Genomic DNA, 23255 nt, shown 5'->3' on the forward strand with positions numbered 1-23255 from the left:
CATTTTGTTAGAGAAGCAAAGAATCTGGATTATATCCTCTTTGGTTTTCCTGGACCCTATTCACACGCCCTACCTAAATTACATGTTTTTGCAATTACAGATTGCAGTTGCAAAACTAATAGCCTGCAGATGTTATGCAAAAGCAGAGCTCTGCTGCAGTGAATTAGAAAAGGAGGGGAATACGTTTTATTGGTAGTAGTAATAAAACAATTAATTCCTTTTGGGTCTTACAGCTTTGTAAAATCTACACACATAACTGGCAGATTAGTCTGGAAGTTATGGATGAACTGCATTTTTCTGCTTATCCAGCCAATGAGAAGGGCACAAAATAGTGGAGAAGTGTCATTTTTAATAACTTAGGGGGGGGGGAAAATGTTCTTAAGGTGTAAGTTTGTGAGAGAGCCTTAAGAAAATGCAATGCTTATACTTAACAGGAAGAACTGTTCAGCCAATATAATCCAGGCTGTTTTCTTTGTCTTCATATACACACGTCTTTTCCAGTTTATCTCGAAGCTCAGTCTTCACAAATAACACACGAATTATCAAAGCAATTTAATTCCTTAAAAATCTTCCTATATGATTTTAACCAAAACTGTTTACTTGAGCGTAGAATTCTGTTCTTCACATCCTCTTACTTTGCGTTTAGGAATTTTTTTTTAATCAGCTGCCAAACCAAAATTACATCATAGCAAATGCATGCATTGTTCTTTACTTTTGGGTCTTGCAAAGGAGTTCTGCAGAGAAGTGTAATTGGCTGCGTTTCTGTCCAGTCTGTCCTGCGTCCTCCTTGTTCACAGGGGTTTGGGTTTTCTCTCCTATACCTTTTCTGAGGGGGGGAGGAAGGCTGGGGACACAAACCTGAAGAGTGTATTTATGGTGGAAATACAGTTCTAATGAGGTACCAGCACCTCCTTCTCTTTCACTGCCATACAACTAGTTTTGCTGTGACCATTATGTACACACAAGCTTCTGCTAACTGTGATTTCCTGTAGTGTTTCCTATTCATGAAAGAATGCTGTTTGTATCTAGTGCCTTTTATTTAGGATGTGTTGCAAGTCAGAAGTGAGATTCAAAAAGCTCAGCTAGAAACGAAGCAGGTTTGCCTGAGGTAATTACAGTATGAGAGCTTCGCAGAGGAATGGGAGGACTGAGGTCATTTGGCAGCTGGTGTCACTTTGTTAACAGGATTAAGATAGACGTTTCAGTAGGACATAAGGTCAGCTGGCCTGGCTTCTGGAAGCGTGCTTGTATTCTGATTCCTGAAGAGAGACAGAAGGTCTTTCTCAGGGGCTGCTAGTTAGATTCTGCTATATGACTAATAAATACTGAGAATTATCAGCATATTTCACTGTTATCATAAGGCTCTATAACTCCTCCTATTTGGCCTTGGAAGGTGAATAATGAGATCCTAAATCATGACAATAAATTAGTTCACTTTAATTTAATTTCTGCTTTTTAGGTTCCTTATGGTCTGTAAGGTAACATAACATAAATTTAATGCAACAGGAGAAGAGACAAAACAAAGTAGTAGTTCCTGCACTAGTGATGTTTACTGTCTTTGTAGGGAGTACTCAGTTCATAGTAGGTTTCCATATCCTCATTAGTCTCAATAATCATTTTAGTTCTTAATCCAGAAGAGGTCTTTGGCCACTGGTTCTCTTTTAGACTGTGCAAATGCTTAGCACTGTCCTTCATCAACCTGCAGCAGTACTGCTGCTGGAAGAGAATGGAAGAAACTCCTCAAAAAAGAGCCTTGTGATAAGGTGAATTTTCCATTCCTCTGAGGTCTCTGGGATTTTCACTAGGCTCTGGTTCACACTGAGATGCTTCCCAGTTGGTTTAGTTTTGCAGCCCAGGCCATATCACATCTGGCAGTAGCACAGTTGATAGCAAAAGGCACTGAGGACCTCCCTGTTAAAGAATTTCTCATGTGGGAGCTGAGCTGAATGGCCATTCTACTGTGGCGATGGTGTCCAGAAGGAGCACAGTTAGGTGTTATTTATAAAAGCTAGACTGGGAATGTCAGAAAAGTGTAATCTTACACTACAGGATTTTTTATTGACTGTGGGATTGAGTTATTTCTGGTAAAACACTTAAATAAAAAGCATATCTCATCACTTCATTGCTGTGTGCGATGTATAGGCTGTAAAAAACACCTGTGCATAGAAACACTGGGTTTGGAACAGCACTGGTGTGAGGAGGAACACTTCTGGCCAAAATAAAAGCAGAAAAAGAGGTTCTGTTCTTGCTCCTTCTGAGAGCTTTCCTGTTATGGGACAGTTTCCCTTCTCCCCAGTCTCAAAATAGCATTATAACTTAGAGAAGAGAAATAGGATTCTGTGGTTGAGAAATAGGATTCTGTGGGAGCTGAATCTTCAGTTACAAACTCTTCTTTAATGTGCAGCAAAATCAAACTGAGATGATACATGCAGCCGATTCCAAGTTTAGCATGTACTGAACTGACACTCATTCAAATTAAACTAAATGGTTATAATTAAACCAAAAACTTCAGAGCTACTGCTGTGGCCTTTCAAGGCTAATTATCAAGAGATGGTGCAAAGAGGCTCAGACCTCGTAATTCTTAGTGCAGATTTTCTGCAGCTTCCTTGCAGTAGTTGGCCCATCTTCTGCTCACTTCCATTCACATCTTTGCTTGTCGTGTATTTGCTGTGAGGATCCTTGATGAGGTGGGTGAATGCACTTGGGCTTATAAAGCCTAGTGTTGAAATAGTAATGGCAGTAAATGACACTCCAGCTCTAGAAACAGTGCAGCTCTTACAGCTTGTGATAGAATGGGTTAACGCTGTGGCTGAGAATCACGGTTTATATAGAGCTTTTAACAGTTTTCCTCTTACTCCCTTCTCTTAAGCCCATCCCCATATTTTTCTGATGCAAGGGTCGCTCTGCACCGGTAGGACAGAAGTAGTTTTGGAAACAGCCTCTGTTCCACAACAGCTGCCCTGTTTCATATCCTCCGGTAGCACAAGCAATATTGCAGGAACCGGTGGTGTTTTCAAAGGGCCATTGGTGCATCCATCCTCAGGACGCCATCTGGTTGCCATCACCCAACCAAACAATAGTGACATTATACAGCCGTTTCCTGTACAAATTTGTAAACTTCCATACACGTCCTTTTCAGTTGTTCTTCGAACTGACAGAGGAAACCAGAAACAGATATGGCAAGACGTGATTCTCATTTACACCGTGGTCCTTGTTGTGTGCTTGGCAATGCTAGAAGCTGCCATGGAAAATGAGAATCAGCCCTTAGGCCATGCTTGTGCTGCAGTAAGATCTCTTCCTTAGGGAATAGCTTCCTTTTGTGTCCAAAGCAGCGTGCTGAAGAGCAGCTGAGGTTCAGGTGCCGCTGTGTTGAGAACCAGGTTCCATCCAAAGGCCATAATGCAGCTCAGGTTCCTTGGCCTGCTTAGGAGATCAGAGTGGAAATGTTGTGTCTCTGGCAGCAGCCAGGCAGCCCAAAACAGTTACTCTGAAATTATCAGAAGGTGTGAACTCAGTGGTAGAAGAAAAGCTGGCTCATTGGGTATCCCAGCAGCCCTCCTGTCAGCTTTGGGTTTTAAAAAGCCTATCTCCTCAATGGCTTTCCCAGGGCAGCCTCTGGAGTTGATGCAACTTTTTGGGCCTCTGGAAGCACGCCTCAGTTTCACGGGCCAAAAGCATAGCTCTGAAGAAGTTCCAGTCTCATCTCATTGACCTGAGATTCCTGCAGATGTCCAGAAAAAGTAAGTTTAGAAGATGGCACCTAGGTTTTATGCACAACTTTTCTAATCAAGCACTTGCTTTGTATCTCCCTCATCCTGAAGTCATTGGGGAATTGTTGGATAGTTGATAGGTAAGTTTTTAGCTATCAGGACTTGCCAGACACTACCAGGGGTAGCACACAGTCAAACAAAAACAGTGCCTCCAGCAGCTCTGGGGAGGTGCCAGTGTGAGAGCTGGATGTGGGAAGCTCCTCAGCCATCAAGGGCAGAAGTCGTAACAGGCTCCAAGAATCACAGTTGTGAAGATTGGAGCTGGAAGAGGTCGAGGCATGGTTCCCCAGGAGACCTGTTAGTCATAAACAGATGAAAAAATGCCCAGTTACAGTATTTGTTTATTGTAAGAAAATTTCTAAAGCTGCCTGGACAGAATACCCATTGGCATGCTGAGGCGCCTGGCTCTGCTTGCCCTCTCTGCTTTGCCTGTGTCTTTGTTAGCTGCAATATTCTAGCACATTGCTTGGTTCCAAGGCAATGGTAAAGATCAAATCTCATCGGGGCAGATGGACAAGAACTGCACTCTAAGATTTTCCTATGGTATTTTAATCCAGTCTCTGGAGCTTTCATTCCCGTAAAGCAACAAATGTCCCTTGTTTTTGAAAACATTGTCCTTAGTTTGTCAGAGATGAGTCTCTAATAGAGGGCTGGGCTCATCCGAATATCTTGGCAAAGCCTTTGTGAGAAGAGATGCATCAATAGGGCCTGCAGCTTCCACCCTGTGACAGAGCACACTTGGATCTAGTCATGTTTGTTCTTTTCAGGTAGGTAAGGCTAAGATCATAGTCATCCATTCCTTGGAATATTCTAGCACAGTGGAATAGGGTTTCCATTGCCATCTGACTGTGAGGGTTACAGATACATGAGGCTCTAACCCTTAATCCCTGTTAAAGCCTTGACATTGATCTTATGGAAGAAGCCTTAAAATCTCTATTGCGGTTCCATGTGCTGCTGAGTCCAGGAGCAGATCAGCAGAGACTGAAGTAGCTAGGGAAGTGAAAACATTCAATGAGGATATTCATTCTATAGCAGCACCTAATTTCTTTAGTTTAACTTCTATAATTAACTGCAGTTGATTTATCCTAATTTTATATTGCCCTGAATGCTTTGTGGTGTCTAGGATTAATGAATGTGGTCATTATTCAGAGTTTACTAATAACTTCAGATTTTATCCACAGGAACAAACGTGTTTCTGTATCCCAACTTAGTAAATAAGGGGGAATAAATTTGTGGCTGGATTTTTAGTATCCATATCTATATTTATCTATGTGTCCGTCTCAGCTGGCTTCAATAGCACCAAACTGTAGAGATGATCAAAAGCAAAATGAGAATGCTGAAGCTTGGGACTCATTTGAAATATTGTCTTTCCAGGCCGATGTTTTTCCAGTCATTATGCCAGCACTTTCAGGTCTGCATCGTCTATTTAAATTGTCATCCCATCTAAGTGCAAATCTTGGCCCAAGCCAGAGCCATCTGTTGTTGGGTAATAGTTGTGATTTATTTTGCCTCTGGTTGACGTTCATGCTTGTGGGCCAGATGCTGACTCGTACGATTTGCTTTTATTCATTTTCAGTTTTATGCCGTGTGTTAATATCACAAACAGTATTTTAATTTTGGATATTTTGGTCTAGTGTTTAAAATTAGAGCTGAATAATGCCATCACGTTCCCCTCAGGGTTGCAGTTCAGAATACTTCAGAGCAAGATAGGAAAGGACAAAACATTTTACACGAGTCATGCATTCATGCTGTGTTCCTACATGTTTAAATTCTTCCTAATCACTAATACTACATTCATTTGCGTTGCATACAAATAATTAAGTATGACTTAAAAAAAAAAACAACAGAACTTCAGAACTGTTTGAAGCTTCATAGGCTGCTGAGAATGCTGCAGGTAGCCAAAGCTGTCGAAATATTTATGACACTCTGCATCATTGATGCAAGTTAGGACCGAGTATCAGAGGGACTTTCCTGCAAATGAAAGATGACAAGGAGATGGATGCATTTCTTTAACTCCAGGTTAAACAATAACTCATAACAGACCTTTGTAGTGAAGATGGGCTGTATCCAGGTTCCAGACAGTCTGCTCCTCTTGCACGTTGGCTCCTGCCAGCGCTTGGGGCTTACAGCTGGCTGCCTGTTGTGTGTGTCTTCTCCAGAAGAGTTGTGATACAACTCCAGCATGTGCTTGGTTGCACAAGCGTGAGTGGGAATGACTTCAGTGTCTCACTGTCTGCTGTGGAAGCAGCAGTCCTTCCCACGCTGTTCCATCTGCTCCAGGAGAACGGAGCAGCAGCAGGTGAATTGTTGCTTGGATGTACTGCTTTCCTGTGCAGTCTTAGGAAGCATTTCAGAATCTGAAAGTTAAGAGAAAGTTAATTTTAATGTCTTAAATGTCTTAACCAGCTAGCCCGAGAGCTGCATGTGATGTTTCTGAGCTCCAGTCTCATAAAGATACCATGGGAGTTTTGCAAATGGGAAAGCATGAAACGAGATAAAAGGATCAAACTTCCTGCTGCTGTTTGCCCACGTGAGATACGTAGCTGGATCTTGAAAAATAAAAGGCAGATGTTGTGTATGGGTTTAGGGAGGCAGCAAAAACCTTTTAAGGAGTTGGTCTGCTTATGTTGGACATGATGGCACCTGTTGGTTTGGTTCTTCCCAGTGGCACAGGCTGAATGTGGGATCAGTGGCATTGAGAGAGCAGTAAATGCATGGGCTGAGAAAATAAAGCTTTGAATTAATTGTCTGGGGGGCTGGAAAAGATGCTTAGCAAACAGCGGGATATTTTTTCACTTAGAGCTTGACTTAGGCATTTACACTGTATTTGTCAAGTCTATCAACATGATCCTTCGCTCTTAATTACTGAGGGAGAGAAAATACGGTTCCCTCACAGCACCCACTGCATATTAAGGTGTTATAGCAAAGCAACCCGCAGACAGAGAAAAAATAAAACAAAAATAAAAAGAAGAAAGGCTGCATTTTTCCCAGTTCTGCATCTGGAGCTACTGTAGATGCAGCTTCTACTGCTACAGCCAAGGGTTGTTTGAATGCTTTTGTTTCACTGCAGCACTCAGCCATCTCACTATGAAATAAACTGCTAAACACAGCTTTGCCATCAGCCTTCCTCAGTAAGTTTTGTCAGCAGAGCTCATAACCCTCACTGATACGGCCCTGCTGCAAGAGGCACGTGGCACGAGTTGACACAGATAGGGCAAGAAGATATTTATATAGAAAGCAGACAGCACTGCCAGTAAAGGCTCCAGTTCGGCAAAGCCCTTAACCACATGTTTAAATATCATTGAAGTCAAGCTCAATTACTTTAATCATATACATAAGTACTCTGTTGAACGAAGGCCTAATAGCAGTTTGCATCTCTTTCCACATGATCAAGGCTTTTTTATATTGTGCTGCATGAGATAGGGATTTCTTCTCGGTTACACAGCATGAGCAGCTGCTGTGACTTTTGGAAGACTCCCTCCACAACTTGAAATTGCTAAGCTGTCGTAAATAGTTTTACACAGAATGCCTGTAACACAGAATGGAAAGGAATTTTCCCAGCTCTATGCTTCTAGGGTGGATTTAACAGATCTTTTCCCCTGTTTTTTTTCAGGACCACCTGTTACTGCCAGCCACCACACATAACAAGACAAGAAGGCCAAAGATGTCTATAGTGTTGCCAGCTGTAAACATCAATGGTAAGTGCAAAACATGAAAGAGAGATCGTTACGAGAATAATTTCAAAGAGATTCATCTGACTTGTGTATGGAAACCAAACTTGGACCACATGTTGGCTATTACAGCTTTGAAATAGAAGAGTCAGATTGGTCACAGCTAAGCTGTGGTTGCCAGGGTGCCCCCTTGAGCTGGGGTGACTGGGGTGCTAGCATCTCATCCGTGCCTGTCACCCACACTGCCACAGGTGTCACCCAGACACCTCTGATGCCTTGGTCAGCAGTCTGCAGTCTCTCTCTGTAGCTCCCTCAGGACTCAATGACAATGCCATCCAGTTGTGGTGATTTATATGTAGCTGATCAGAGTTGCTGGAATGTGATCTGGCTTCTCTAGTGTACAGTGGAAATAATACAAGTATGGTATTGAATGGTTGAAATAATACAAGTATAACGTACAGTTGGAACAGCAGAAAGATAGTTGGAAATAAATAGCCAGAGGGTAACTAAGGAAAAGGACTCACCAACTCTGAGGCCTTCAAGATAGGTGCTTGCTGATGTTGAGGCTCACTGTAAGCACCCCACAGAGGAACAATCTCCAGAAAGAGATGCTGCCTTAGTGGTGGTCAGCCCTTAAATTGGATCTAGGAGAGTTGCAGTCGGACTCCACCCCTTCCGGGAGCACAGCTGGATTACCGTCACCTGTGCTCCTGCAGCTGACTCATTGCTTGTCTCAGATGGTTAATCAGAGGTTCAGGCTGTGATCAACAGTTTCCCTTACATCTGGTGTGGCATGCGTATAGCAGAAATGCTAAGGCACAGTCTGAAGCAGTGTTGAGTACCTGGTGGGAAGGCAGGGCCAGCCCAGGGTAGCTCAGGTATATGCAGTGCAGTGATAGAAGGGCTGAAGCCAGGATCCACCCCTTCCCAGACTTCATTTAAGGGTTGGCAGTGGAGGTGGGGGTTTCTCTCTAGAGATCCTACCTGAAGCCTTCCAAAGATAAGCAGTTTTTCATTAATTTCTGTACCACAGCAGCTGCATTTGGGCTTGTCCTCCTTTGCTGCAGCCAAAGACATTACCACCTGACTATTATTGCTGTTCGTTCCATCACATTATAGCGTTACACGAGTACAAAGACTGAGCGTGGAGACTGTCCTTGCCATCCCATTTGGGCTGCCTAGCAGGGCAAATTCCTTGGCCTTTCTGATTTGTTAGAATGCTGACTGCCTTCCGTCAGCTTCTCAGCTGTTTGCCACTGTGTTATACAACGCTCAGTGTGAGAGGGGACCTCTCAGTGCTGCACCGTCAGTGTTAATAACAATCATGTTCAAGGACTGCAGGACAGCAGAGCAAACAGCTTTGCACTAAGGGCATGGGCTTATTAGTGAAAGGAAATGTTCTTGATCTCCATGTTAGTCCCACATGAGAGATAGGACATGAACTGAATAAATATATCATTAATTTGGATGCCTCAAGGTTAAGGCATGTTTGGGAAAGTGTCACTGTCGCAGTCATCAGACACACTGTGAACCCTGCGACAGCACAGACTTTGCTTACTGAACATCTATACTCTGTAATGCCTTTTTAGAGCCTACACATTTTATAGTACAAGTGAATCACAAACCCAAATGTTTATGTGAGTTCAGGCGTGCTGAAAGCATTGTCCAGTGATGCGAATTGCCATAAACAAACAAACAAGCCCTTCAGGCTTCCAATATTTTAATGATCACGCTTTCCCAAGCACTACAGTAAGTGGGCTGTGATGGTATACAACCAATTATCTGAGGGGAATTTTTGTGAGATGTGTCAGAATTACTTTTGGCATTTGTCAGCCAGAAACTCCCTTTTCGTGTCCCTTACAAGAATCCTTTCTTGGCCAAGCTGAATTATCACAAGCAAATAGGCACTTTATCACTTGGAGAGCAAGCTCTTATTTCTAACTTACGGGCTATTTATTCTTAAGTATTATTGAGTCTTAAGTATCCTTCCAGTTAGCGGAGTAAACATGATTTGGAAAACACACATCAGAACCCAGTGATGGATCTTATCCTTTATCGTTAATGGAACATTGTGAAATTGTAGTTACTGGAGTTCTTTGGGATTTGGTCAGAGATGCTGAAATGGGTCAGACACAAGGATGGTGACTAAGTAAACAGTGGCATCAAACATTTCTTTCTCTGTGACACTCAGCCAGGTGCTAGGAAGAAATTCCAAGATACATAACAGGTGGTGGGTAACTTGGCTTCATTTTTAATTTGTTTGTTAGTAGAGTAGTAGTGAGGAGAATGCAAGTAGAATGGCCTCTGATTTGAAACTTTTTCAGAGCTTCTTCACTTGCTTTCTTCTACAGGATCTTCATTTTATCTTTGCACCGGAGTTTAACCATTGCTCTTTTCAAATATGAAACAGCTTAAGTTCATTCAGTAAAGAGCATTTTGAACTACTTGGACAGTAGTTCTTTTACCAGAAGGACTGTCATCCTTTTCTAATTTGGCTTTGAATGCTGGAGTGCCCTCTGATTCTCCTACAGACTCTTCCCATGACTGGTTTGAGCAGTTCCCACTGAAAGCAACAGGGAAAGTGCAAATACGAACAGAGGCTGGGAAATAACATGAATTGTCGGTCACTGTCTTCTGTGACTGTGCATGGAGGTTAGTGACATGGCTCTTTTCACCAGTGTACAATCAGAGTCTACAGTTTGTTCTTCTCAGAGAGAAAAGGGGATACAAACCTGGTGACACTAGTGCTTTTCAGCTAATGGCAAGTCCCAACAGAAACCTTTGTAGTAGGAGAGTGCATATGTGTGTGTTCAGTACGATGGAAGCTGGAGTATTTAAGAGAATACTGTACAAAGCAATAACAGTAAGATATTCCCCTTAGAGGCAAGAAGTTGATAAAAGCTATTCAGTAGTTGCATGTTAAAAGAGTGAAAATGGCCATTACCTTTTGTGCCTCTCCTGTGTGCTTCGTCTCTTGTGCCTCTCCTGTGTGCTTCATCTCTTGTTCAGCCCAGATTGTCCCATACATGCAGCCAGCAAAGTCTCCACTGATGAGGGCTTCTGTGCAGGTGCCTGAAAAAGTGCAAACTCTGTTTAAGTATTAAGGTGTTCAAAAAACCCAGTTTTTAAACAAAACAAAAATCAGTGTTGGTACATGTTAATCCCACCCCTCTTAGCAATTCCTTTCTCCCCACCCTGTTCCAGCCCCCTTTCCAAGCTCGCTGGGCCATTCCTGCAGTTCACAGCCAGTACGTGCCAATCAGCTCCTCCATTTCAGCCTCCACAGACACCCTCACTGCCTCTCACCCTGGTCCCACTCCCCTCTTGGCTGCTGTCACTCAGCTCTCCCCTCAGGCTCCTGCAGCCAACTGTGTCCACATCTTTACCTGCCTCTACCCAGCTACAAAGCCCCAGCTAGCACTCGATTGATCTGTCTAGTGGGACCTAGGGACCCCAGGGCTGGTAAGCCTGGAGGGGAAAAAAGCAGAGTTGCATAGTCCTAGTCCTGCTGTACGTGGTTCTGGGGACACCACTGGTATGCCTGTGCTGAGAAGTTATTCCAAGAAATATCTCGCACTTTCTCATGGGAATGAAAGCCAACAGCAATTTACAGTTAAACTTAAGCTTTTGTTTTTAAGCAAGTCATGTTTGTTATGCTGGATTGCAACTATTATTTTAGAAATCTAACTATGCACTTGAGACCAGTTAAGTCTCCAGTAGATTTCATTCCTAGATTTGCTTTTATTGTAACTCAGAGTCCTGTTGGCTCATTGCACCAGTTCCAAACTGACATATAGGCGGTGCCTTTCATTTCAGTTTAAATGAAAACATCTGCCATTAGCCATGTATTTACTTAACTGCTGTAAAAAATGCAGCGGGTTATAACATCAGTCTGTGGATCAAAATAATCTATAGAGTACAGCACAGCTAAGCCACTCTTCCTACCCCAAGCAGGGACCTTTAGTCTCTGTGGGATGTCTGCAGCTCTGCAGTGCAGCGCACACCACCAGTAGTCCTCTCTGTGCGGTGTACAAAAGTGAGAACATATGTACAGCCATACGTTGTAGGAGATGATAGCATGCAAAGCTTAGCCAATGAAGATACTTTCTTTAGTGCATTTCTCCTTAGGAAAGCGCCAGTGCTTCGTGTCTTGGAAGAAGCGAAATTACAGAGTCTTTGGCCTTTCTGCCAGTTACAAATGCAGTGGTGTTAGTGCCAGTTGCCCATGTGGAAACAACCAGCTGGATACTAAGCTTCAGATTTCCTGTGTGTTTCATAAGGACTAATGTACAATCTTCAGATAGACATGATTTGACGTTCTTGCTGATATGGAGGTGAAGGGCTGTACATCCTCTTAGTGGAACCCCCAGACATCCTGTATGCCAAACTAATTTCCTTTTGCATTAATCTCTCCCCTTTCCTTTGCTCATAGTATGTAAATGTGTAAGTCAGGACCAGAGGCTGTTTACAGGGAAGCTGATTCATGCAGATCAGTTCATCTGCCAGTATGTGGAATAAGTCACTGGAAAAGGTTACTGAGTTCTGAGCTGCCACTGATCCCAGAGAGAGCTGCTGCAAGGAGAGCATAGACAGTAAAGGATGCTGAGCAGCAGGGGTTTCATTTGCATAGCAATAAGCAAGTGCACATCCAGCCAACAGCTAAGTCTGAAGTTCCTCACCTTGTTTTCTGAGAACTGACAGCTGTGACAGAAAGAGTTTTGAATTCTCTACAAATATTCTGGATAGGTTCTTAGTCTTAACATCACACACAATGGGACTTGTTTTCAGCCTGCCTTTGAGATACTTGTCTGCTTGCCCTCTATGTGTCCCTGGGTAGACTTCTCTCAGGAATTGCTTTTTGTGATGAAACACAGCACCCAAAGAGGCTCTTAGCAGGAAAAAAGTACTGAGTGGGATGGGGAGTTTTGTGAAGTCCATGTGCATTGTTGTGTTGGCCATCTTCTGATCACAGCCACTTCCTCAGCCTTCCTTTCTGGCAATTCTCATCCTTCAAAAGTACTCTGAAATAATCCACATTTCAATTCTAATGATCAATAGCAAATCTAACAGTAAGGCTTTTGGATCAAAACCAGGGGGACTTTGCCATCAAGCAGCATGAATGTTTGCATGCAACAGATGTCCAAGGCGATTAGCAAACTCTGAGAAGTTTGTAAAGCAAACAGAAGCCACCCAGGCTGAGAAGGAAGATAAAAACTGAATCTCTTTGGGAAGTGATGGTGTGCTATAAGTTCCCATGTCTTGGGGTTAAATAAATAGTCTTCAACATCCTTTGCCTTGGGGTCAAGTGAACAAAAGATGCCATTTCCGTCTTTCAGAGTAAGAAACAGAATTCCTGGTTACTCATCAAATGAAGAAGGTCTAAAACGATTCAGTGGTGAGCAGCTGACTCTCCTGAAGGTTGCTGCTCAGCAAACGCTCTGTCTTCAGGTGTTGTTGGTTCACTCTCTGTGCTTAGAAGCCAGATCTTTGTTCCTGTATCTTCCTCTCGAAGCTGCTCTGCTTGGCCCCAGACTCTCATGCCACTCTCATAGGGTTGATTGCTGGTGTAACAGACGTCCTTCACCCCTTGTGCTCATGTTGAGTTCTGATCTAGAGGTTAGGACTGACACCTTGCCGAGGAATTTTAACTACAGGTTTTAGTCATATTGGAGAATGTTGCTGTTCTCTTTTCAGAGTGATGTACTCTAATGTTTCCTCTCTGCAAAACTGATCATTGCCTGAATTCAAATTGAAGAAGTTTCTGACAACCTTTGAGGGATGCTGTGCTTCCCACCGCTCTTCTGTTAATACATGTTGTCCTTGACAGGAAAAAGATGATTAAATTATTCATTGGATTATGACAGAAATGGCTCAAGTATTCTGCACTCAAAAGCAGTGGAATCTGTGTCACTTGAGTTCATGTTTGTTTAGTTAGACAGGAAACGATCAAGAAATGAAATCATAAAGACTTATTCCCCGGTGACTTTTCATAATGGTCTGTTTACCTAAATTGCTAAATAAGCAACCTATTTTTATGTATTCATAAGAACAGGAAGATGATTTCAGAAGATCCTCTGTGTCTTTTTGCCGCTTCGTTGTTATGAAAATCTCTTGGGTTTCATGTGATGTAGCAGGCCAAAGCCCCAGCACGACTGGTCTTCTCTGTATAGACAGGATAAACGCTGCAGATGGCATTTTCTTGGGAACACGCTGTCCGAGAAGGGGTAGGGAATGAGTCATAAATTAATTGGACTTCACATCTAGTATGTCAAATGCCTGTGTAGGGTTATTACACCAGATTGCTTTTCCATATGAAAGACAAGCTATATAAAATCCCTGATGTAGAAGCAAAAGGAAACCCATGATGCTAGCTGCCAGTATGGATGCTGCATGCCAGAACCGAGTGCATGTGGCTGACTGCAGAGAGCCTGCCCTCTCCATGTCCATCACTCCTGGAGCTGACACTGCCATGCAGGTATGCTCTCCCACCAGGCTGCAGAGCGAGCTGCAAAGCAATGAGAACGTTTCAGTCCTGAAGTGAGGTGGTGTTCACCATCCCAGCTGTACCAAACCGTGTTTGTGCAGCACGTCGTAATTCTAGCCTTCAGCCCAGCTGATCTGCTTTGATACGTTTTCAAGTGTTGTAAATTTAAGATTACATAATTCCTCTTAGTGTTAAATTAGACGTGGCAAATACAGTTTTATGTTTGTGATACATAGGCCAGCTTTGATTACTGGTAGCTCTTTATTTCTGCTGTGATCTGAATCGTAATTATCTGTAATGAGCTCACCCTGTAAAAACATGAAGAGAAAAAACAAACCTGCAAAGAACTGGTAGAGGAGGTTCACATTTATGAGTTCTGTCTTGAGGACATCACTGGAGTAAACCTAGAGATTAGGAAAAGCACAGCAGTCCAAGACAGTCTTTTTTCTGTGTTTTGATTGCAGTCTCTAAGGAGACTGCAGCCAGCGGGGCTGGGCTGCCATGATGCTGCCCTGCTGCCCACTCCCAAGCCCGGCTTTCCATAGGGGGACTCTTCCTCACTCGCTCCATAGGGCACACCTTACCTGTGCCTCCTCCCAGCTGAGCCTCTGTAACAATCGGACGGTAGGGTTGCTGTAGGAAAGCATTTGGGAAACTCATCCTGAGATCTTCAATTTCAGTCATCCCTCAGCACGTTGTTCCACCATCTGCCTCTGTCCTGTCCCTTGTTCCTCAGTAGTCCATGTGGAGAGGTGGTGGCGTGTCCCTGCACAGCAGCAGTACGCTCTGGGTGGCTGTGGATGGAGAAATAACCAGCAGTCTGAGCTGCCCCTCACTGTGCAAAAGAGACAACTCTGGTTCAAGGCAGCGCTCCTATCTTGAAGCCATAAATCTCCTCTTGCTGTAGCAGGGAGGCAGAGGCCTTTGAAAGTGACTTATCATTTTTATTAGCGTGCCTCATTCACATAGGCACTCTGCAGCGTGTGTGAGTGATTAATTTGTTTTAATTAACTGGCAAATGTATTGCATCAGAGAAGCTCACATGGAGGAAAGCGCTTGCCACATGCAGACAAAAGCTTGCACGGAGGCTGCGTGAAAAATATTCTTCTTCGAGCAAGGACTGATCACAGTTTCTAAATAAATGAGGTAATTTTATGTATCCAAGTGAGACAGGTGGAAATTTCAGCTCACTACCTGGATACCATCCAACCTATAAAGACATTTGAGCTGTAAGTGAGTACAGGCTCTCACCAGCCTCCGCTCTTAAATCAGTGAGACACGTTAACATTGGGCTACAAGTGATAGTGGGTGATAGAGAAGGTCCACACCAGTAAAAATGTGATGGCTGCCTATTGAAGAACAAGAAGTCAAATAATTCAGTTAATTTTAGTATTAACTGCCTACAAGTCAAAATGCTGAAGCACGTACTACAGTTCAACTTCAAAGTTTAAGGGCTGCATAAGGATGGGATAACATGCAAAGCAAACAGCATAGGGTAAAATGCTGGTAAATGGCATGGAGATTGATTAAAGATTAAAGGCTCCATGCAAGAGAGCCATTAAAAGGACCCTAGGAAATCCAGCAAGCTTAAATAATACATTAAAGTGGGTTCTTAGAAATAAGAACTCTCTTAAAACAATGAGAAGGAATTAGAAATAGCCAAATGAGGAAACTGGAGTGCCGTTTCTGGGAGGCTTAATATCAAAGCATAAGAAGTCAAGCCAAAAGTGATACTGAGGAACAACTTGCTTAAAGCATGAAAAGTAATAAAAATGCTTTTTTTTTTTCAGAAGAAGCCTGCCAGGGAATCTGTAGTGCTTGTAGAGGACCAAGGTGTAAAAGAGAGCTTAAAGTTGGAGTCAGTGCTGTTGAAGGAAACCTTGAAGTGTTCTTGTGTTGGTGTTAACCACATAGGATATATAAATATCAGAAGAAAGAAAAGTGACAAATGGGGTCAGGAGCTGTAAAAAGTCAAGTCTCACTTCAGCACATGTTGGCTGAGACTGTGAGAGCTGAGCGTGCCTGGATAGAGTGGGCCAAGAGAGCAGAGCTGCTGCGGTGGGAAGCTGTACCTTTGTGCTCCTGCTTGTTGGTGCCCACACCTCTTAGCCCTGTGCTGCCACGCTCAGAGGAAGAAATCCTCCAGCTCTGGCTCTTGAAGTGAGCCTCCACTAGAATGAATGCCTTTTTAGGCTGCTCTCCCATTACAGCTGTTTGTCTTGTAAGTGGGTACTTCTGGTCTTGCAGACCATGCAGGGAGTTTGTTTACAAGTTCTGTGCTTCCCAAGAAGCCATGGGAAGTTTCTGCCTAACGGAGTTGCTCTCTTTCCAGCCTCTTTACTTTCTTTCGCTCCCAAGAGAACTTTCAGTGTAGCAAAACTGTGCCTTGCCTTTGTTTTCTCCTTTTTATTTCAATTCTTTGTGTAAACATTGCCTCCGCTGGTTAGATTTCAAACATGGCCATAGCTCCTACAGCAAGCACGTCCACATCCAGCGCTGTCACAAATGCCTTGGTGTTTCCAAGCAATACTCTACCTGCAGGAGCTGTAAATGGTGTGCCTGCAAGGATCAGTGCTGCTGATTCTGATCTGCTCCGCTTGAGAGGGCCGTTGGCTCCTTCTCCAAACCAGCAAGAGCAAGTACAGTCAACCCAGACTGGTCCCTCTGCATTGGCTACTGATCTCTTGACCTGCAGGACCTGGCCTTTTCCAAAAATCACATCATGGTATGGGCTGAGTGCACGTTGTTCTCAGCCACAGCCAGTGGCTCCATTATTCACATAGCAGGCCACAGAGCTTGTTTCCTGCAGCTTTCTTACTTTCCCCTCATGCTATGTATATCCCCCTAGGATAGCCCAGTCCGGCACCAGTATTCCAACAATTTGGGCATGGGAAAAGGTCCTGTCTGCTTGCTGGCAGTCCACAGGTCCTTGTTGTGTGGGCTGCAATGTGCCTGGCCCTGGTGCAGGGCCTTCCCTGAGAACACAGAGACTGAGCACCATGATGGTGCCTCCTCTGTACATGCTCTTTAGGTGAGCGTGTGCTCGCTGCAGCCCTGCATTACAGCCTCAGCAATCGCTGAGGGACAGGGAGTAAAAAGCTTGCAGAGGGGAAAACAGAAACACACAGATCTCCCCTAACACTCACCAGGGACTGAGGGCATCTGAGTCCATGAGCTTGCAACTGGCTTGCTTAGAAACAGTTGCAAGCAGCAGTCTGCTTTTAAAAAGTAGTTCCTGGAGCATACTGCTTTCTCCCTTGCCTCCAGAAATCGTGCATAACAAGTAAATCTGTAAATATTTTAGAAGCCCTGCAGCCTGCTTGCAGTGAGTGTATTTTTAGTCTTTGTAGCTGTTAGAGCAACACTGTTTCATTTATCTACTTATTTGGTAGTGTGTACCAACCCTTCAGCCAGAAACGTTGTCCAGATGTGAGAGGCTGGGCCAGTCCGGGCTGCTCAGTGGAGATGGAGAGGATTGCAGCACAGATAGGGCAGGGGAGCCCCTGCTTGTGTCTGGGGATACAGAGCTGTGCAGAGCAGATGGTGCCCTCATCTTCTGTGAAGTTTGTGCTGCCCTAAATGTAATCCGTGTTTTGGGCCAGCACAGGTTGCAGTGTAAATTGTTTTGGTAGCTTGGTGCTTAATCTTTAAATCAAACTTGAGCATTGTGAGCCAGCACGAAGCAAGCAGCACCTCTAATGGCTCTTTGAAAGCTGCTGAGGTTCCTGCTGGTGTGATAATAGAGCTGCAGAAGGGCTGGAGGTGTAAATTAATGCTAACACAGACTCTGTTGGGAGCCTGATGTGGCACCGCAGACTTGTTTGTTAGAAGGAAGGGTGGAAAATACAAAGGGGGGCTGTTTGTTCTGCACAGATGCTTTTAGAAGAGGTGGTGGTTTTGATGATTCCCTGGCATTTGACATCAGTTAAATTAGTTCAGCGGATCCTGCACTATCATCTACACTATTGTACACAAGGAGGGGTTGATCTTTTAGCCTTACAGTGTATTTCTGGCTGAGATGGGTAGTTTAAATGCAGGTGGGGCAACTGATTTCCCTCCTTGCATCTTACCAAAAGTGTAGTAATTTATGTAATTTGTATCTAATCCATATCTCATCATCCCTGGAGCGGGCTGCCCAGAGAGGGTGTGGAGTGCCCTTCTCTGGAGATATTAAAGAGCCATCAGGATGCCTATCAGTGTGAGCTGCTGTAGGGAACCTGCTTTAGCTTAGGATTGGACTAGATGGCCTCCAGAGTTCCCTTCCAGTTCTGAGATTAAGCCTGTCTGGCAGTTCTGTTCCGATGTCATGTGGCTGTATGTTCTCAGTGTTGGAGAGGAGCAGTAGATCTGTATAAAAATCCAGACACTTCTACAGGACATCCTGCAGCTTATTCAGCTCAGGATTTTCCTGCACAGGTGTCTGCCTCTTCCCTCATTTGAAAGCTAATCTGCTGGCACACTGGATCACCACCTTTGTCCCTCTTCCTCCCTGGGTAAGAAGGCTGGTTTGTATCAGCCCAGGCCCCATCCCATACTGCAGCCTGTGGGGAGCACAAGCAGCGCTGGGCTCAGCTCCTGGCATGCAGGCATAGCAGGGCTTGGTGGAGCTGCACTGTATTCCTTTGGCTTGTCCACAAAACCAATGGTGGTGCTGATGGTCACGAGACCACCTAGTTTTAAAAGATCTGATGCAGGAATCACCAGGCATTAGCATTAAAAACCTGGTAAGGTTAAGACTGTTTTTCTTGAAGCTGAGCTGATTATTTCTGGGCCTGTTTTGCTGCTGGCTTATACACCGTGTTCTTCTGCAGCCCTCAAGCTGCTTCTGCCTGGCCCCATTTGTACTTGTGCCTTTCAATTCTCCTGAGCGCCGTACTTCGCTCTTGCTGTTGCTGAAGTGCATCCTGATCTTGGACAGCTTCTCTCTTTTATCGAAGCTGTACTCCAATACACTCCAAGGTGGCTGAAATCTCTCCAGCTTCCCATCTTCCAGAAACCTTATAAGTATGCTCTCTATTCATCATCCAGATCATGAAACAATTTAATGGAATCGAGCTGAGGCCGGAGCCATGTGGAATCATTTCTGAAATGCCTGCCTGTTTGACAGTGAGCTGGTCTTTCCACACACTGCGCTACTCTGACTGCATCCAGGTCACATTTGCTCATTGCTCTGCCGAGCATCACGTGCAGAGCATCAGGCCCTGTGCTGTTGGGCTGGGATGGCCAGGGCATGACCCAGCCGTGGTGGCAGGATGTCAGGGGCTGTCATGGCTTTCAGCCTGCTCCTCCATGCAGGATGCTTTGAACAGGGCAGGCCCTGCACCACAGTGTTTCAGAGCCTTGGTTTAGTTAATTGTGGTCCAGTTTTGTCATGGGGGGAGCTGAGGAAAAACCGGGAGGCTGGGTGAGAGGCAACTGAGCGTGTTCCCATGCTCTCACTGCCACCCACACAGAGCACGGTTCCTCTGCTCACATCGCTGCTCTCTGGGGGTATTATTATTCTGTGTTGTGCAATGCCAGGGAACCGACCAGTAACCCACTGTGCTGGCCGCTGCAGGCAAATGTAGGGTAATCTTACTGCCTGGGGAGCTGACGGAGGGGTTTCTCGGCTCTGGCTGCCAGCCCATCCCACCTCACCCACTTGTGGCTTTGGTGCACATTTTCTCACACAGCCAGGCTCCTGGTAAGCTGAGAGCTGTATTTCCAGCTTGGTGTGCTGCAGGAAGTCCAGCTGTTCTCATGTGCTCCCTCCAGCCCAAAGGCTTGACAAGCAAGAGACAAGAGAAATGGTGATACAGAAAGTTCCCCTGGATGGGTGTCCCCAGCATGGCCCTGCCTGGGAACATGGCACTGGGACAAGATGCTGCTCAGGGTGCTGGGGTCAGCTCGTGGTGCCAGGCACAGCTGCTCCTGGACGCAGTCACTTGGTGGCACGTTCAGAGCTTTTTCCATTTCATTTCTGCAGGTGGGAGCTTTGATTTCCCCTGCAGGCTCCCAGCCCCCTTAGAAAGGGTTTGCTCCTGCTTTTCATTACTATCCCAGACATATTTGATCTAATGGCTTCTACAGGTGGTGTAGGGTGCAAGAGGGTCCGGCCGTGGTTGTCAGCTGTCATCCAGAATCAGAGTTAATCCAGGAAAGCAGTAAGAATTAGTAATGTATATTGCATTCCTCCAGTCCATACGCTTTCCATTAGGTGCTCTTCCATCCTCCTTAGCTCAGAAAGAAAACCCTGCCGATGGCAGTCAGCATTTCCCACTCTGAAAAGCAAGGGTTGGTCGTGCCTGGAAATCTGATCTGGGCTCTCGCATTCCTGGACACACTGTCTATGCAGGATAGTCTCCCACCTTTCAGAGCAGGCAGCAGATGCTGGCCATGTGCACGGCTTGTTTGGCTGCCCAGCAGCTCCTGCACTAACAGACGTGCCCAGCCTCAGTTTGTGCACAGCAGGGCTGGAAGCTTTGGTAGCTGAACTTCCTCCCACTCCTGGTGATGTCTCTGGGCCTTTCTCAGGGACAACACGAGTCTCAGAGAGCTCAGCAGGCTCTCTGGATCATGGTCAGCAGAAGGGAAGCTGTCACTGTCTCCTTCTTAGGTCTTTCTCTCAAATGATTTTCCAAAGGCAAGTCTTTTGGTTGTGCCCATCATGGTCTGCTTGGTCAGCAACTCCACCATGTTCTGCAAGTACAGCAGCCAGGTCAGCATGCTCATGAGGCACAGTTAATTCCTTGAGAATTTGCATTTTAACTTGTTGTTTTTTTAAGTAGTAATCTGGTGAATAAATTCCTGTAGATCCTCAGTGTCATCAGGGTTACAGTGTTCTTAAACCAATAAGAGAAAGTGAAAACATTCCACTTTCTTAAGGAAGCCCTATCTTTAATCAGCCCTATGCTTTAGTGGCTCAAGAGCAACATGCCAGTAATAGACATTATACAGTGCAGATGAAGAAGTGAAAAAGAAGGCTGGTGTTAGTTTTTAGGTGTGAGTGCACATGGTGAGCCTAGGGCCCTTTGGGTGCCAGTGGCAGGATGAGGCTCTGTGCATGGACCTTCAGAAACAGAAGGGCTGCCCACACCCCACCTTGCCTTCAGCTGAAGCTCCCAGCCCAGCCCAGCCCAGCCCAGATGAAATGCCATGAAAGCACTGCTTTTTGGTGCCATTGGGTCTCTATGTTGCAGGGCTAACACTGGCTTTTGTACTTCCGCAGAGAACGTGATCAATGGGAAGGACTACGAGGTGATGATGCAAATCGACTGCGAAGTGATGGACACCAGGATCCTCCACATCAAAAGTTCATCTGTCCCTCCGTACCTCCGTGAGCAGCGCAGAAATGACACCAACACCTTCTACAGCTCGTCCTCCTCTGTCTCAGAGACACCCCACGCCCTGAGGGCCATTGTCAAGTCCCTGCAGTAACTCCAGCACAGCCCGTGCACCCAGCATGCAGCAGATCCTGCTGCCAGACTGAGCCTTGCCATTGGCAGGTCCCGGGGCTCCGGGCACATCAAGGGCAGCTTAGCCCATCCCTGTGCATGATGCTGCCAAATGACCGCATCCTGCCTAGCCCAAGGGTTGCAGAGCTCTGCTGGCCCCCTACTGGGGACAGGCCTGGGGAACTCACACAGTGTGGTGCCCAGTGCCCGAGATGCAGGCAATGCACACCTCCTCAGTCCCAGTGTCCAGCATAAGCCGGTGCTCAGCACTGGCACGGGGGGAGCACGGGCTGTCCTTGCTACTTATGCACTGTCCATAATTTAGTGGGTTTTTTTTCCTCCCTGTTAAGCTATCTCCTGAGGTCTGGTGCTGAGCACTGGGGTCCTACCCAGAGACACTGCTGCACAGGCTGTGCCCGAGGCCAAGCTTTCCCCCAGTGCCCAGATCCAAGCTGCAGGCAGTCCTGCCAGCCCTCATCCTGGCCTTGCACCCCACAGTATCCACCTCTGCCACAGTGGCTGTCCCCTCTCCTTGTCACCCCGTGTGCCTGCCCCAAACCCTTTCCCTCGCAGCCTCCCTTGCAGGGGTGCTGCAGGCTGGTGATGGTGCCATAGGACTGCCCAGCCACACAGTGAGGAGTGTTATGCCCTGCACCGCAGGGTGCTCACAGCCAAGGCACTACAAGCAGAACAACCTGCACTGCCTCCAGGTGAGACCTGAGCCACAGGGACCTGATGCACAGGGACTCCGTGCACCCCTCCACATGGGGAGCTGCTGTCAGGGTCGCCCTACAGTTGGAGCCCTGTGGTGAGACCCAGCAAGGCTGGGGATTGGCTTAAGGCTGGTGGTTTAGCTCCTCACGTGCATTGCTGAAGGTTGTAACTGCCTTTCTTTTGGGTTTGTTTTTGAGTTTGGTTTTTTTCCTTCCCTTTCTGTTTTGTTTTGTTTTTATTTAATGTTTTTCACTGCTCACAGCCTGCAGAGCGTTTGCAGGCCTATGGGGCAGGCAGCACCCTACTGGGGGAGCAGCTGAGGGGCTGGGAGCAGCAGCCGTGCGTAATGACTTCAGCATGTTGTTACGTTATTCCCCCCCTTGCACTTAACACAGAAGATGATCAGCTTCAGTTTGCCAGACTTCAGTTGGCTTTCCCTCATCGTCTGAACCACTTACTGACTGATGTTGTGTTGTGTTTTTGTTTTTTTTTTAATTATTATTATTATTATTTGTGTGCGTGTGGCTGTTAGGAAAGAAAGGTTGACCCAGCAGAAAGACAAACAGCTCGGGGGAGGCAAGGAGGAGGGTGAGGAGCAATCCACCCCGGTAAAATATGTGCCTTGCAACACTGTGGAAAAGCTTTGCCCTTTGCCACGTAGTCAGCGCCACACAGCCCCGTCCCCCCAGCGCGAGCTGCTGGGAAGCAGCCGGGCTCGGCGAGGGGCCTGGCCATGCTCCGTGCACCAGTCCTGTTTTTGTTTCCTGGCCCAGGCCCCACCTGACGGCGGGCCAGTTCACACAGCCCAGAACCTCCCCGGCTGTGCCCCAGCTGGAGGCACGCAGCCCCCCGGACGCCAGGCTCTAATGGGGCCCTTTGCTGCTGGAGATTGGCGGCACCCCTGGGTGGGTGGCAGGGCAGCGTCCTCAGGCTGGGGCTGGCACAGGGGGCTTGGGGACACGCTGCAGTCCCCGGCAGTGGCAGAGAGTACCTCTCTTCCCTTGTATCCTGTTGTGTGTCCCTAGCACTGAAGGCAATAAAGTGGTTCTCTTATTTATTACTATTATTCATTATTATTTTGCTTAATACAGTGTTACTTATACAAAAGAGTGGACGGTGAAGTGCTGTCAGGCATCACTGGCAACAAGAAGGCCAAGCACCCTTCCCAACCATCCATTTTTTG

At 45.9% G+C, this 23255-nt stretch overlaps 1 protein-coding gene across 2 annotated transcripts in view; it reads left to right on the forward strand.

Moving 5' to 3' along the window:
* Nucleotides 1-23127, forward strand: part of ATF6 (activating transcription factor 6) — a 71087-nt gene extending 47960 nt beyond the window's left edge. For both annotated transcript variants that reach the window (XM_072343133.1, XM_072343134.1), the window contains exons 15-16: nt 7384-7468; nt 21133-23127. In XM_072343133.1, coding sequence (XP_072199234.1) covers nt 7384-7468; nt 21133-21341 — 294 coding nt within the window. In that variant the 3' untranslated portion in view covers nt 21342-23127. The remainder of the gene's footprint in view (nt 1-7383; nt 7469-21132) is intronic.
* The last annotated feature ends 128 nt before the right edge of the window (nt 23128-23255 follow it).

The sequence above is a fragment of the Excalfactoria chinensis genome, chromosome 8, assembly GCF_039878825.1.
Source record: "Excalfactoria chinensis isolate bCotChi1 chromosome 8, bCotChi1.hap2, whole genome shotgun sequence".
NCBI lineage: Eukaryota > Metazoa > Chordata > Aves > Galliformes > Phasianidae > Excalfactoria > Excalfactoria chinensis.